This window comes from Pecten maximus, chromosome 12 (assembly GCF_902652985.1).
Source record: "Pecten maximus chromosome 12, xPecMax1.1, whole genome shotgun sequence".
In the NCBI taxonomy this organism is placed as follows: domain Eukaryota; kingdom Metazoa; phylum Mollusca; class Bivalvia; order Pectinida; family Pectinidae; genus Pecten; species Pecten maximus.
This window is the reverse complement of record NC_047026.1, coordinates 5262957-5280630: the sequence shown is the minus strand read 5'-3', so window position 1 is coordinate 5280630 and position 17674 is coordinate 5262957. Positions and strand designations below refer to the sequence as shown.

Here is a 17674-nt window from a genome sequence, read left to right as displayed (position 1 = left end):
GATCCAACCACATACCAAGTTTGGTTAAAATTTGACATACACCTATTCAGCAACAAATCTAAATGCAAAACTTTAAAGTGAAATGTTGACATTACTCTTGCCACCAGAAAAGTAATAACAAGGTTCTGCTATATACATGACTCAGGCGAGACAAAAATCATGTCAGTATTTTCTAGTTGGTTTAACTTGCTATGAAAATCAGATTAAGCTCACGGAGAATTTTCAAAATGACGAAAACAGTTTGCTGATTTTTTCATTATTTATTTATTTATAACATACAGAGAATTTTAAGCATATCTAAAACATGTTTAATGACGACAAAATATTAGCTACAGAAGAATTTTCAACACAATTTGGTTTGTTGAAAATTCTCTTTTTACTAACATTGCTGACAGAGGTTTACTTTCTCAACTAAGCATTGTGTCTAGAGAAATTCTTCAGCTTATGAGAAATGTTGATATACATGTATATACATACATTTTATACATAACACTGTGTATGTTATATCCTAGCTCTGCTAAAAACTTAATCACTAAAATTTCATCAATTAGCAAGATATATTAACATCAAATTTAAACATCAAGCAACATTGTGTTTGACAATGCATTATTTGTTTTGATTAAGGGACAAAGAACTGAAATTGGACCCTACCCTCCCAAACACATCTGGTATGTATTCATATCATTATTTATTTTCGTAACAAAGACAGACATTTTCACTATAAAACACTTTCAAAAAGGTTCTGCGAAGCTTTATCCAATTCTATATTAAGGACGGGGATTCCCTAATTTGTAACCCTAAATATACACAAATATTGACAGTAAAACATATTTATCATTCTTGACTTTTAAAATTCAAGACATCAACAAGATTAAAATATGTAGATTCAAGGACAGGTTTGTCAAAATAGGTCCATAAATGTTGTAAGTCTTAGTTAAAATGTTTTGTTTAAGACATATTAAGTGTCAATTTAATAAAATTTGGATGGACCATTGAACTGACATGTTGAGAAGTGCTCTACTTCACGTACTCCAATTTTGTTGGAAACGAAGCATCATAAACAGACTTATCAAACCTTCATCAAAAGTAAAATTTAGTCAAAATAAAATTGAGGAATTAAAAATCCGAAATTTGGAAAACTTGTTTCTCAATCCATGATCTAACTCCCTGTCCATAAATATTTGACTGTGTTCTACGTGCAAAAAATTAGCAACCTGCAGTAAAAGGATTTTTGAATGAGAAATGGACGAAATCGTACATCAAACCATAGAGACGGATGGATAGATTAACAAATAGATGATGCAGGAAAATAGCACATACATGTATGCTCTTCCCAGCCTGTACATAGTGAATATCTTAACAATTTTGTTTATTTTTTCTATCATACTAAAATTCGTCATGCTTTGAGGGAAAAAATCAATATTATCTTTCAAAATGGCACAATTTTTTCCTATAAATGAACCTTAAAACAAATTTATTTTTCTTTCTCTAACTTATCACAACCCTTAACACTACACATAAACTTTCACTATTATAAACAGTAACAACGGCTCCAACTAAGGTGGCTATACATTAACATAAAATATTGGGAAAAGTATGGATGTCTGAACTGCTACCTTAGGCAGATAAAAAATGTCACATGGAAGAGGCAATGAAAACGCTGCCTGCTGATTGGTCAATTTTATCAAAAACATATTTCATTGAATATAAATCATTCCGTGAGAAATCATAACAGGTATCCTGATTCGAATTCTTGGTAAATGGCATTATGTGGAAATTGAAAGTGTAGAAAGAATACTACAGATAATTAATAAAACACAATCTGTGTAATACATATGTTCTTTCTAAACCCACATACCATAATTATACAGTATTTTCTTTGAAAAAAATTATACATTCAAAACCTGTTTTATTTACTTCAAATTTGGTTTCATTGCACATTCAAGCAATTTTGTGAACTTTTTATTAATTTTTAAGGCTCTGTTCCACCAAAGTATTATAAAAAAATGTAACACAGTTGTATACTTAAGGTATTTTTGAAGATGAAATGTACAAATGTGTCTTTTTTTCGCATACTCTAGATTCCAATTCCAAAACTGATTTTACATCAGGATATAATGGTCAGAAAACAGCCATCCTCTTTGGTCATTAGAGATAGTCAGTATACACGGGTTCTCCTTAGCTAATGTCAATGTAGAGGGTGGTCAGTGTATACAGGTTTCTCCTTACATAAAGCTAATGTCAATGTAGAGGGTGGTTGGTATACACAGGGTTCTTCTTACATAGAACTAATGTCAATGTAGAGGGTGGTCAGTATACACAGGGTTCTTCTTACATAGAACTAATGTCAATGTAGAAGGTGGTCAGTATACACAGGGTTCTTATTACATAGAACTTAAGTCAATGTAGAAGGTGGTCAGTATACACAGGGTTCTTATTACATAGAACTTAAGTCAATGTAGAGGGTGGTCAGTGTACACAGGGTTCTTATTACATAGAACTTAAGTCAATGTAGAGAGGTGGTCAGTGTACACAGGGTTCTTATTACATAGAACTTAAGTCAATGTAGAAGGTGGTCAGTATACACAGGGTTCTTATTAAATAGAACTTAAGTCAATGTAGAGGGTGGTCAGTGTACACAGGGTTCTTATTACATAGAACTAATGTCAATGTAGAAGGTGGTCAGTATACACAGGGTTCTTATTACATAGAACTTAAGTCAATGTAGAGGGTGGTCAGTGTACACAGGGTTCTTATTACATAGAACTTAAGTCAATGTAGAAGGTGGTCAGTATACACAGGGTTCTTATTACATAGAACTTAAGTCAATGTAGAGGGTGGTCAGTGTACACAGGGTTCTTATTACATAGAACTTAAGTCAATGTAGAGAGGTGGTCAGTGTACACAGGGTTCTTATTACATAGAACTTAAGTCAATGTAGAAGGTGGTCAGTATACACAGGGTTCTTATTAAATAGAACTTAAGTCAATGTAGAGGATGGTCAGTGTACACAGGGGTCTTATTACATAGAACTAATGTCAATGTAGAGAGGTGGTCAGTATACACAGGGTTCTCATTACATAGAACTTAAGTCAATGTAGAGAGGTGGTCAGTGTACACAGGGTTCTTATTACATAGAACTTAAGTCAATGTAGAGAGGTGGTCAGTGTACACAGGGTTCTTATTACATAGAACTTAAGTCAATGTAGAGAGGTGGTCAGTATACACAGGGTTCTCATTACATAGAACTTAAGTCAATGTAGAGAGGTGGTCAGTGTTCACAGAGTTCTCCTAACAAATAGCTGATGTCAATGTAGAGAGTTGTCGGTATAAACATGGTTCTCCTTACAAATAGCTGATGTCAATGTAGAGAGTTGTCGGTATAAACATGGTTCTCCTTACACAGAGCTACCAAACACATGTTAAGATACGTGGCTACCTAAAACGCTATATGTCTCTAATAGTTCTACATTTCAGTTTCATCCTCACAATCATGGAATATTTACAACAGCAGTGGACGACTCAACAGTTGCGGTCAGACGGTTTCAGGTAAGGAAGGCTTAAATGCTCGAATATCTCCTCTTCACTAGAAGCTGTAAGTTTCTTGTTCTGAAACAATGACATAGAAATGTTAATAAAATTTTAGAAAAAGAAGAATAAATCTTTGATCTGAATTCTGTAACTCTCATTAAGAGCTAAGTCATGTGTTTTAATGTTCCCATCATCATAACCTAGAGGAATGTATTGAAAAAGACATGTATTCTTTTGTCCCTGCTTTCAAGATTCAAAAATTGGCCAAGGACAGATGAGTTAGCTCCCCTTATAAATGAGCAAAATTCAATATAAATATCCTTAAAAGCCTTTTAACAACAAAACTGTAGGAAAAATTACGAGTAATTATATGTTTTGTCTATTCCACTTTGTCAGTATAGTAAGTTTAAAACAAACAACCTGTATTCATTATAAACATGTGTAAATAATGATGCATTACAAAACAAATATCAAATTTGGAAAAATCACTTATTCCCGAATTCACCTAAATATGTAATTTTTACCCTAAAATCTTCCATTCTCATAAGTGAGAAGATATATCTAATCTATTATGGAATTCATTCCAACTTGGCTATAAAATAATTTGTAAGTCAATTGTAGAAGCAACTAGAATACTGACAGGTCAGCAAGGACCCTTTGTCCTCTCTGGACATACCCTATAATTAGAGTATCAAGAAGACATCAATTGCAAAGCTTCATTTGTTTTTCTCTAATCCAGGGCCATTGTCAGAGATCAAAATTGACCTGAGGACTTCAATGGCCTTGAAATTTGACGCAATGACCTTGATCTTGAGTTAGTTGACATCTTGTTCAATCCTAACCACCTTTTCTTCATTTTGCCATAACAAAACACTCATCAGTGAAAAATCAGAAAATATGACCTTGACCTTTAACCTTTGAACCCACTAACCTTGACCTTTAACCTGGAAATTTAGTTAGCTGACACATTGATTAATTCCAAGCATCGTTTTCTTTGTAATAGTTAGGGTCATCATAAAATGTTTATTAGTGAAAAGATATAAAATTTGCCTTTAACCTGTGACCCTGACTTTGACTTTTTACCTGGGTGTGCATTTTTTGTAAACTGAACATCAGACCGAGTTTCAGGTAAATCGATCAATAAACACTAAAGTTTTAGTCAGGAGTAACATTTAAGGATAGATGGACAGACTGATTACTATAGGGCATTTTATCTCCAATATGGGGCCCTAATAATGATTCACATCAATTTCTCAAAATCAAAGGTTTTAACCCATAACTGCAGCAAAAATTTCAAAAAGGCTCATGTAATCTGTTGGGTGTGTTGACATGTCCATACTACAATGGAATTATATTCCAGGTTTGGTTGAAGTAACATTGGTACTTTTTGAGAAATTGAACTAAACACAAAACTTTAGATTCCAGATTCCCAGCATTTCTAATTTTTAGAGTCACTGGACCATGAATTCTGGATGATATTCTGTTAATGAAGGCTGTGTTGATAGGTCCATAATGTGATCTGACTATATATCTAGTTTGGTGAAAATTGGACTCATACTTTTTGAGCAACGGATCTAATTGCAAAAAGTTAGATGTTGTCGGCGACAGTCGCTGTCGGAAAAGTGAAACCATAATCTTGCTTTACTACTTTGTCACAGACGAGACAAAAATTAGCATTAAAGCTCATTTTAACATTCTCCAATCATTTATTTCCAACTTTAACCCTATTATGGCTTTCTCATCCATTTTGGGGCATTTAAAGGAGAATGGTTGTTTATAGCGCTTATCCAAAGCTTGTACATTATTAAACCCCATATGTATTATACCCGGCATATTTTTCAGCTCTTTATTAGGAATAGCAAAGATTATCAACACAAACCTGTTCAAAGTTCCAAAGTCCATGGCTGGTGAGTTTCTGGTTGAGTGTCTTCTGTGAATACAATCGAATGTCACGGTTGAACTGTTTACTCCCCGTCCAACCTAACAGGGCGTAGTGATACATGCTGTAGGGGGCAATGACAAGGTCAACTCTGCGAGCTGTCCATGTACGAGGTGCGTTGGCTAGGGAAATTGGAGTAGGGTCCCCTTCACAAAGCCGTTGTTTCTTGCTGTGTGGTTCGTAATCTTCAGCTGTACATGTTTCAATACCGCGGACCGGGGCGTTATTTGACATCAGAAATCGATACTCACTCGGATTAATCTTCTCATGACAGAATCGCTTGGGAAGTTTCATAAGTCCAATCCATTTCTCATAGTGATCCATATGTCCCTTTGTATTGTAGTCCCGTGACAAAACCCTGTCACCGTAGGAACTCTTCTCCAATTTTCCACACAAAACAAGCGATCTCTGTTCCAGCTGTGTCAGTAGCTTCGGTAGAAAACTCACCTCTTTTCCCTCCTCCGGGTGACTGAACAGCAGGTCGATATCATGGCCACAGGGCTTACCTCTGAAACAAGACAATGGTCAGTTTATGTTATTATGTCTCTGATTGTCTCCGAAGTTACTAGGCATGGTATTATGCTGTATCTAAGGGCTATCCCAGTAAAATATTCCCCCAATGGGAAGACTCAAGGTTTATCAAACAAGAACCATCAATACCATATTTTACTGGGTGTAAGCCCACGCTCGGAGATAAGCCCACCCCCTATTTTTCATATTTTACTGGTTGAAACTTAAGCCCCTGCACGGAGATAAGCCCACTCCCTATTTTTCATATTTTACTGGGTGAAACTTAAGCCCATGCTTGGGGATAAGCCAACACCTATTTGCATAGGCCAATAATCCGGAATAAGCCCAGCCCCGACTTTTGAATGTCTAATCCACAATGGAAAAAACTAATACTGAAATAAAATGAAAAATATGTTGTGAAAACAATCTTTGTTCCTAGACTCTTCTGTATGAAAACATTTTTTTTCCCGATGAAAACTATGTTTTTAGAGTGACGATTGATAACTGACTTTATTCTGGATAAATAGGACATTTTGAACTGAAATAAAGATCTTTTTCAAATTTTGATTTTCATTTATTTCATTTATTGCAATTCCCGATGGATTTAATGAGTTATAGTTACAGTATCATATGATACGACACATTTTCTCCTACACCTATATGCATCATCCATAGAATTTGTAACTTTCTGAAGTCTTCCAATACGATATATGTTTTACTGGAATAGCCATGTCTCGATTGTTATCAGATATAGAGGATTTGCAGTTAATCAATTTGAGAAAATAAAACACATCCTGATGATCCCGTTGTAAGTATATGCCTGGTAATAAGCCCATCAATGTATATTCAGCTTAGTAAATATGTTGAAGGTGGTCTCTGCTTCAGCAAAATTACTATTTTTGGATTAAATTGAAGAAAGAGCAAAATAAGCATTAATTTTGTCTAAAACAAATTTCACGTAAGGTTGGGTTTCAAAAAATGTATTATTATATAAAGATAGAGGAAAATCCCTGACCGATCAAACTTGTCAAGAGGACGATATAATGCAAATGAGGCTCCCATATAAGGCCCCCAAAGGTTCGAAAGCTGATGTCTGATAAAAACAAAAATGGCAAAACAGAAATGTGCTTTAAAGAAAACAGTAACAGAATCTACCATAAACAAGAGATCCCAGAGGGATCTTGGCGCCCACCATTGAATGATCTTCATAGGTTCCATGTCAGATTGATCTTTTCTCTACTTTTCCCTTCATTTTACTAATCTGTGCAAATTGAGACATCCCTCCAGTACTTTTCAAACAAGGGAATCCTAGCTATATAAGAAATTTGAGATTTAACGATAATGGCTGTTTGTTTGTCAGGTTGTTTTCAGGACAGACTGGTCCAAAAATGCAATACAAGGGACCAAGGGGAACCTACTTATGAAATTTGAGAAAGATCCATTCAGTACTTTGAGAAATAGCGATAACAAACTTCAATTGTCAAAATCCAAGATGGCTGCCTGTCGGCCATGTTATTTTCAGATCGGTCTCAAAATGCAATATGCATAACTAGGCACCAAGGGGAACCTTCATATGAAATTTGAGAAAGATCCATTCAGTACTTTCTCGGAAATAGCGATAACAAACTTCAATTGTCAAAATCCAAGATGGCTGCCTGTCGGCCATGTTGTTATCCAATTGGTCTCAAAATGCAATATGCATAACAAGGCACCAAGGGGAACCTTCATATGAAATTTGAGAAAGATCCCTTCTGTACTTTATCAGAAATAGCGATAACAATCTTCAACTGTCAAAATCCAAGATGGCTGCCTGTCGGCCATGTTGTTTTCCGATTGGTCTCAAATCGCAATATGCATAACTAGGCACCAAGAGGAACCTACATATGAAATTTGAGAAAGATCCATTCAGTACTTTCTCAGAAATAGCGATAACAAACTTCAATTGTCAAAATCCAAGATGGCTGCCTGTCGGCCATGTTATTTTCAGATCGGTCTCAAAATGCAATATGCATAACTAGGCACCAAGGGGAACCTTCATATGAAATGTGAGAAAGATCCATTCAGTACTTTCTCGGAAATAGCGATAACAAACTTCAATTGTCAAAATCAAAGATGGCTGCCTGTCGGCCATGTTGTTATCCGATTGGTCTCAAATCGCAACATGCATAACTAGGCACCAAGGGGAGCCTACATATGAAATTTGAGAAAGATCCCTTCAGCACTTTCTCAGTAATAGCGATAACAAACTTCAATTGTCAAAATCCAAGATGGCTGCCTGTCGGCCATGTTGTTATCCAATTGGTCTCAAAATGCAATATGCATAACTAGGCACCAAGGGCAACTTTCATATGAAATTTGAGAAAGATCCCTTAAATACTTTCTCAGAAATAGTGATAACAAACTTCAATTGTCAAAATCCAAGATGGCTGCCTGTCGGCCATGTTGTTTTCAGATTGGTCTCAAAATGCAATATGCATAACTAGGCACCAAGGGCAACTTTCATATGAAATTTGAGAAAGATCCCTTAAATCCTTTCTCAGAAATAGTGATAACAAACTTCAATTGTCAAAATCCAAGATGGCTGCCTGTCGGCCATGTTGTTTTCAGATTGGTCTCAAAATGCAATATGCATAACTAGGCACCAAGGGCAACCTTCATATGAAATTTGAGAAAGATCCCTTCAGTACTTTCTCAGAAATAGCGATAACAAGAATTGTTTACGGACGGAGGGACGGACGGAGGGACAGACGGACGGAGGGACGGACGGACCACGGACCACGGACGCAGGGCGATTTGAATAGCCCACCATCTGATGATGGTGGGCTAAAAATGTACAAAACAATTAAGATAGTTCATACATTATCGCTCCTAAGCAGAACACTGCAACATGCATGTGTCTCAAGAAATACACAACATGACAGGTTCTAACATAAGAAAGTGAGGATTAACAAGGATCCCTAAAGTGTGGCTTTATCTTCTGCACCCAGCTGTTGGTATGACCCCAGAGGGATCTTGGCGCCAACCATTGAATGATCAATATCATACAAAAATGACTGACTAATCTTTTCTCTTCTTTTCCCTTCTTTCACTCTTCTTTCAAAACATTTAATAACTCCTTATAACATGATATAGCAGGAGCAACCAGCAATTGTCAAAACCCAAGATGGCCACTTATCAGCCATGTTGTTTTCTGATCGGTCCCAAAATGCAATATACACAACTAGGGACAAAGGGGAACTTACATATGAAATTTGAGAAAGATCCCTTTGGTACTTTTTGAAAATAGCGATAACAAACTTCAATTGTAAAAATCCAAAATAGTCGCCTGTTGGCCATGTTGTTTTCTGATTGGTCCCAAAATGCAATATGCATAACTATGGACCTAGGGGAACTTACATACAAAATCTGAGTAAGATCCCTTCAGTACTTTCTGAGAAATAGCAATAACAAGAATTTTTTACAGACTGTTGGACTGACAGACTGATGGACTGAAGGATTTCCATACGGACAGATGGACGGACGGACAGACCATGGACCCATGATGCAGGATGACTTGAATATAGCCCACCATCTGATGATGGTGGGCTAAAAAAAATTTAAAAATGATTAACAGAAAAAATATTAAAAAATGAAGTATTGTCAAAAGGAAAAGGCACAGCTAGGAGGGCACTAACCTAATATATACAGAAAGTTTTGTAGAGTTGAGTTGAATAGTTTTGAAATTGTAGCCAGGAAAGAAAAGTAAACAGTAATTCTGGGACATAAAAATACCAGAGGGATCTTGGCGCCCACCATTGAATGTTCTTTATAGGTTCCATGTCAGATTGATCTTTTCTCTACTTTTCTCTTCTTCTAAGTCTTACTAATCTGTGTAAATTCAGAAGAAGCCTCTAGTACTTTTCAAACAAGGGAAACCTATATATAAAATTTAAGATTAGGCACCAAGGGGAACCTATATATGGAATTTGAGAAAGATTCCTTCAGTACTTTCTTAGAAATAGCGATAACAAACTTCAATTGTCAAAATCCAAGATGGCTGCCTGTTGGCCATGTTGTTTTCCGATTGGTCTCAAAATGCAATATGCATAACTAGGCACCTGGGGGAACCTACATATGAAATTTCAGGAAGATCCCTTCATTAGTTTCTTAGAAATAGCGATAACAAGTTTCAATTTTCGAAATCCAAGATGGCTGCCTGTTGGCCATGTTGTTTTTCAATTAGTCTCAAAATACAATATGCATAACTAGGCACCAAGGGGAACCTTCATATGAATTTCAGGAAGATCCCTTCAATACTTTCTTAGAAATAGCGATAACAAACTTTAATTGTCAAAATCCAAGATGGCTGCCTGTTGGCCATGTTGTTTTCCGATTCGTCTCAAAATGCAATATGCATAACAAGACACCTAGGGGAACCTACATATGAAATTTCAGGAAGATCCCTTCATTAGTTTCTTAGAAATAGCGATAACAAACTTCAATTGTCAAAATCCAAGATGGCTGCCTGTCGACCATGTTGTTTTCCGATTAGTCTCAAAATGCAATATGCATAACCAAGCATCAAGGGGAACCTACATATGAAATTTCAGGAAGATCCCTTCATAAGTTTCTTAGAAATAGCGATAACAAACTTCAATTGTCAAAATCCAAGATGGCTGCCTGTCGACCATGTTGTTTTCCGATTAGTCTCAAAATGCAATATGCATAACCAAGCATCAAGGGGAACCTACATATGAAATTTGAGAAAGATCCTTTCAGTACTTTCTGAGAAATAGCGATAACAAACTTCAATTGTCAAAATCCAAGATGGCTGCCTGTCGGCCATGTTGTTTTCCGATTGGTCTCAAAATGTAATATGCATAACTAGGCACCAAGAGGAACCTACATATGAAATTTGAGAAAGATCTCTTCAGTGCTTTCTGAGAATTAGCGATAACAAACTTCAATTGTCAAAATCCAAGATGGCTGCCTGTCGGCCATGTTGTTTTCCGACTGGTCTCAAAATGCAATATGCATAACTAGGCACCAAGAGGAACCTACATATGAAATTTGAGAAAGATCCCTTCAGTGCTTTCTGAGAATTAGCGATAACAAACTTCAATTGTCAAAATCCAAGATGGCTGCCTGTCGGCCATGTTGTTTTCTGATTGGTCTCAAAATGCAATATGCATAACTAGGCACCAAGGGGAACCTACATATGAAGTTTGAGAAAGATCCCTTCAGTACTTTCTGAGAAATAGCGATAACAAGAATTGTTTACGGACGGACGGACGGAGGGACGGAGGGACGGACGGAGGGACGGACGGACGGACGGACGACGGACCACGGACGCAGGGCGATTTGAATAGCCCACCATACCATCTGATGATGGTGGGCTAAAAAAGAAAAAAAAAAAAGAAAAAAAAAGAAGAAGAAGAGGAGAAAATGAATAAGACACAAACAGTTTCCTAAAATATGTTTGGGAGGAAAAAAGATTGTCCGAATGACATCAAACAAGAAACAGAAAAGCCAGGCTGCCTGTATCCTACTTGATACCATACATACTTGGTACAGATGGATAAAAGTTTTCATTCAAGTACACTATGTCAGGTCCTGTATTGCTTTCATATACTATGAGCTTAATATTTTTTTTATCTCAATAAGTGCTGAAAAGTTCTATAAAACTAAAATAAACATTCGTTCTTTGAGAAAGCGATTGTTGAAATAATTATAAAGGTCATGGTCCGGGTACTGGAGTCTTGCCCACAACTGATGTACACATTTTCATCCAAAACGAATATGTTAATAGGAAAGTATTTTCCAGATTAACCTGGACACTAGACTGTCCAATAAAGTCAATGAAAGAAGGAATGGACATTGGACACATAATTTATTTATATGTGAAATTTTATATTTCCCTGTTAATTCTTACATGGGTGGTGACCATCTTTAACAAATGTTATTTTGTTGTTTTGCGATAAGCCGATCCCTAATCAAAGTTTATGTATCAGCATCCAGTGATATTGTCAAATTTACCTGTGAAATCCCCCGGTCAGTGTTATGGTATTGTCAGATTTACCTGTGAAATCCCCCGGTCAGTGTTATTTTTATTGTCAGATTTACCTGTGAAATCCCCCGGTCAGTGTTATGGTATTGTCAGATTTACCTGTGAAATCCCCCGGTCAGTGTTATGGTATAGTCAGATTTACCTGCGGAATCCCCCGGTCAGTGTTATGGTATTGTCAGATTTACCTGTGAAATCCCCCGGTCAGTGTTATGGTATTGTCAGATTTACCTGTGAAATCCCCCGGTCAGTGTTATGGTATTGTCAGATTTACCTGTGAAATCCCCCGGTCAGTGTTATGGTATTGTCAGATTTACCTGTGAAATCCCCCGGTCAGTGTTATGGTATTGTCAGATTTACCTGTGAAATCCCCCGGTCAGTGTTATGGTATTGTCAGATTTACCTGCGAAATCCCCCGGTCAGTGTTACTATGACACCAGGAAGAATCCTCTCAGCCTCTGCTCTGATCACAGCGGTCAAGTTCTCTGCTTCAATCATCTGTACCTGGTCAATCAAGTCATCATGGAAGGCCAATCCTGGACAATGGTCAAGCAAGATAAAATGACTAAAAAATTACAAAACTTTCATACAGGCAATATAATACCACCTCCAAAACCTGACACGTCCTTAAATGACCCTGGCTGTTAATAGGACGTTAAACAAAACAAACCATCTTTGTTGTAAGATCCCCCCCCTGGCACGTCCTAAAATGACCCTGACTGTTAATAGGACGTTAAACAAAACAAACCATCTTTGTTGTAAGATCCCCCCCCCCCCGCTGAAATTTCAGTTGGAGTGGTCTGCATTAGTTGGGATATTAGTATTTGGTTGAACTGCTTGCAGATGTCAATGGTTTCTCTGATATACCCCCTGTGACGTCCTGACTAGGTAAGATTAGGTAAGATACCTTGATCTGCATGTTCCACAACACCACCTGTATGTGGACCAGAGTTTTCCTTTGTCCAGTTTTAACTGTACCTCCTTTAGACAAGTATGGTACTTATATATATACTTACCCCACTGGACCATCCAATTCTTACGTTCACACTTTACTAGGGCCTCTGCCACCGTATTCACACCCTGTTCCACCCAGATCTTGGCCGTGGCTGGTCCCACTCCAAATATTGTGGAGAAAAGCTACAAGCAGATACATTTCAGTAAGATTTTACAAAGTTAGCTTCTACTGTTTTCCGTAGTGAATTAAAACAATTGATGTAAACTGCTTCCTTCCTTTTGATTTTGTACAGATCAAGACCCCCACATAGAGAGATACACAGAGGAAAAAACCTCACCATAGAGTAAATGTCCTCAGTGTTCAAAAGTAAAGGTGGTTCGATGGCCCGATACTATAGAAAACCTAGTCTATGTAAAATTTCTATGTGTTGGCCCGGTTGGCTATGAAAAGTTTGAGTCCTGACATACATTATGATTCATTTAAACAACATTCCTATATTTTCTAACAAACCATCATATGGAATCAGAGCTTACAATCAAGATGTTTTTTACATTATTGGCTTCAAACATTTGAGCGAGTATGAACTGGAAGATGCAAGCGTTTTCGTGACATAGTAATGCTACTTTCAACAATATATGTTTACAAAATGGGTCTATGGAAAAATGACTTGGGCTATGGGATCTCAATTTTCTGAAGACTAACTGTCTAAGGAATTTTCATATATACTTTCATACACTGCTGTCCTTAGCTAATGGTTGCGGAAACCTTCCACAAACACATCTACCATTCAATCTTATATAAGGATAATTCTGATACTTTCATAACACTTTCAATCCTGTGCATTCAGAGAAAATCTTACTGAAGGTATTTATACCTTGACTTTCTGAAACCATGTATCTTTTAGTGTTTCCTCTACTTCTGTAGCAAATCCCTCTGCAAGAATTTCCTGAAAAAGAAAGCAACCAGTCATAGAGTCATAGAATCTTCGATTCTAAACCACAACGATAATTTCTGTGTGATGAAGTGTGACTGGATATATTTACACCACTGAAGATTTGTTTTCTTGCCTTAACAGATTTTTTTCCTCCAAGAAATGAAATTTTACAGAGCTTTTTAAACAAATATAAAGCAATATTACAAAACAGTGATGTCATTTATTTCATGTTAGGGAATGACATCAAAATTTGTTTGTCCAACACAAATGCTTGTTGTAATAAGGATTAAATTACTAATTATTGTTTTTACTAACCTTGATGACCTGTCTGTTGTGATCCCGATGTTTTACTAACCTTGATGACCTGTCTGTTGTGACCCTGATGTTTTTTATCAACCTTGATGACCTGTCTGTTGTGACCTCAATGTTTTTACTAACCTTGATGACCTGTCTGTTGTGACCCTCAATATTATCTACTAACCTTGATGACCTATCTGCTATGAACCCGATGTTTTACTAACCTTGATGACCTGTCTGTTGTGACCTCAATGTTTTTACTAACCTTGATGACCCATCTGTTATGACCCCAATGATTTTACTAACCTTGATGACCTGTCTGTTGTGACCCCAATGTTTTTACTAACCTTGATGACCTGTCTGCTATGACCTCCAATATCTTTCTGTCCTTTGACCTGTTTGACGTTTGTGATCACGAATGGCAGTGACTTCAATACACACGAGGCTCTGCGGAAAGCCAGGGAACGTAAATGATCCTGGCCACTGTCAATGAACTCGGCTTTCATTTGTAATACTTCAAGGGCGTTCTGTTGTAGGGAAGAAAAGGAAGGCAAATATTACGAACACACATTTTGTAGGTAGGCAAATACACCTATATAAAGACCTGTCTTTAATGTTTACTTGTTCCAATGAAATACATATGATGGTATGTATATATGAATCTATATAAATGCCACCTGCCTATACAAGACACTTTTTGCTGCTCCATAAACTTGAGTGATCTTTATAGAGATTCATATACAATCAATTGTGTTACATTAGAAAACAGGTGACCTTTTATAGACATGTGACCTTTAAATTTGTAGACATGTGACTTTTGTAGATATGTGACCTTTATAGACAGGTGACCTTTGTAGAAAGGTGAACTTTTATAGACATGTGACCTTTATAGACAGGTGACCTTTGTAGACATGTGACCTTTGTAGACATGTGACCTTTATAGACAGGTGACCTTTGTAGACATGTGACCTTTGTAGACATGTGACCTTTTATATTCATGTGACCTTTATAGACAGGTGACCTTTGTAGACATGTGACCTTTGTAGAAAGGTGACCTTTGTAGACATGTGACCTTTATAGACAGGTGACCTTTGTAGACATGTGACCTTTTATATTCATGTGACCTTTATAGACAGGTGACCTTTATAGACTATATTTTTTGTTGTAATGTAGACAGTAGGCCTCTAAGAGAAGATGCAACTGTTAAGTTAAATCCAGTACCCCCCAGTGTGCGTCAAGATATTCTCTTTACAATATTGTCCCTGTTAAACTGGAGACATTCTGTAATCATATATGCATACATACATACATACATACATACATATATTTATTACATTTTTACCAGTGAAATATCAAAAATTATTCATTCTATAAAAGTGATATTTTTTCAATAGTGAAAAATATCATATTTATCACTAGTGAAAAATATCACTTTTGCTGATTTGACCAATCAAATTAATGATTAGAAAATACCAAAATAATTGACCAATCAGAAAGCCCGACATATATCTCAGCACCTGGACAGGGGGAACTACATTTTTTGTTTACAAATGATCGCTGTAGGCCTAGTTAGTATACGGGGTAGATTTTTCGTTGATAAAAAATGTAATAAACAGAATATCTAACAGTGTCTTCAGTAATACCACTCGCACGCACTCGTGAAAAATATCAAAATATGAGCCCCACTCGTGAAATATATTTGGTATTACTGAAAACACTGTTAGATATCCTCTATATATGCATGACTTAGGGAAAACAGCTGTAACAGTCACACTTCGCTGTGTTCTTATGTGGGGATACAAGAATGTTTATTTTGAAGCAGGTTTATCACATATAATTTTTTAAAATTTTCATCGTTCACATGTTTAATGTCCAATATTATTATTTTGGTGTAAGTTTTGAAGCTTTGAATACTTACACAGAATATCTCATTGAAGTGTCTAAGGGGCGTGGCACGTTGACATGCCCATTCTGTAGTAGCGATCTGTTGCAATGTCTCAATGGGGGCTGCACATTCTTCCTGTATAAGGTAAAAATAAACATGTACAAAATACAGACTCAAGTCTAGGTCTGGGTACAAACAAATAATGGCCACCAACAGCATGTTTTCTTCTATCGTTCCTTGACATATGGATAATTATATATAATTAATCAACACAGATATTGTTGACACACTTGTGAAAGTCTTATAAATATCTTATTACATTTTTTTCAGTGATTGTGTCAGGATGTGGTTAGTAGCCAGAATTGCTTACATTAATCTAAAGTTTATGTTTATCTATTAATGTTATTTTTTAAACCGATGTACCAGGTTTATCCAACAATTAAATTCATTCAATCATTTTTTGGGTCTGCTGTTAACTGAATATCTCTAGAGAATTTTCATTTTAAAGTTGACTGTTGATTAATTATATAATTAGATCATATAAAAGCATAAACATGATATTAGTCATCTAGCTATAGATATAAATACAAAGAGTTAAAATGACTAATTATAGTTGAATTAAATAATCACTAATATAATCAAAACATCACTGTTGCTTGAATTCGCTGTTATCTCTAATGAAAATAGGGTGTTATTTTACCTCTGGAGGGGGTTCCGGTATCCGATGGTCATCCTCTATTGGAATTATTTCAGCTTTTTTGATACAAGCTGTAAACCATGTAAGACGAAGAAGTTCTATTCCTTTCAATATGGAATAATCCACAATTTTGAGTTTGCGTGCAACTTTGAATCTGTTGTCTAACTCGCTCACTATGTGGGTCACTTTTGGGCTAAAAAATCAAATATATTAACTTGGACTCAAAGCAAGTACACTGCATTAGCATTTTTCATGTAAATTGACATTAAATCCAATCATCTTGTTATACAAATTGTAAATTGTTCTAGATAATTCCATAAAGATAACATAATTATTTTAAATTCAAGACAAGAAGCGGTATTTTCAATCCTTGAGAGAAACAGGTGACATGTTTATGATTTCAATGAAGCTGTGCATTACAGCATTTATTTCATCATTTATTTGAATTAACAGAGAAAATACCTTTTATTTCAATCCTGTATCATTCAATACAATACATATATGATAAATAACATACATTAGAACAATATAACATGTCTTCAGAACCAGTACAATTCTAGTAGGTAAGTTAACAATGTAACCAAATTATGCATGCAAGCTTTTTGATACAAAACTATTACCAGAATGACTCTACAATCGATAGTTTTTTCCGCCTGGCTGCAGATTTGATATCCTTTAAACGCTTCTTTTGAATTCTTGTTGGTACAATATAAACCACTACAGGTTTGCTCTCGCTGGTACTTGCTTCAGCGTCGCTCATATTTGTAAATTTCTTGGTGGAAACACACCACACTGATTCTTGCTGAACAAGGAAAACGAAAGTTGTAGCCTAAATTTAAAACCAAAATCCGGAAAAAATAATGATTTAAAGAAACCCGACTGT

The 17674-nt window shown here is 36.1% G+C and overlaps 1 protein-coding gene across 1 annotated transcript; it reads right to left on the bottom strand.

Annotated features, from left to right (window-relative positions):
• Positions 1-244: 244 nt before the first annotated feature.
• LOC117339921 (DNA-directed DNA/RNA polymerase mu-like) lies at positions 245-17634 on the bottom strand. Its single transcript, XM_033901633.1, has 9 exons — positions 17412-17634; positions 16795-16984; positions 16128-16229; positions 14557-14736; positions 13853-13924; positions 13040-13160; positions 12427-12559; positions 5411-5978; positions 245-3609 (listed from the first exon to the last, which is right to left on the bottom strand). Exons 1-9 carry the CDS (start codon positions 17549-17551, stop codon positions 3523-3525), a joined length of 1593 nt encoding a protein of 530 aa, XP_033757524.1. The 5' UTR covers positions 17552-17634; the 3' UTR covers positions 245-3522.
• Positions 17635-17674: the final 40 nt, after the last annotated feature.

Excerpts from the sequence above, each read along its gene's own strand:
- LOC117339921 (XM_033901633.1), bottom strand. The coding sequence starts at position 17,551 with ATGAGCGACGCTGAAGCAAGTACCAGCGAGAGCAAACCTGTAGTGGTT. Across the intron at positions 16,985-17,411 it reads TCGATTGTAGAGTCATTCTG|CCCAAAAGTGACCCACATAG; the intron begins GTAATAGTTTTG and ends TTGATTTTTTAG. Across the intron at positions 16,230-16,794 it reads TACCGGAACCCCCTCCAGAG|GAAGAATGTGCAGCCCCCAT; the intron begins GTAAAATAACAC and ends TACCTTATACAG.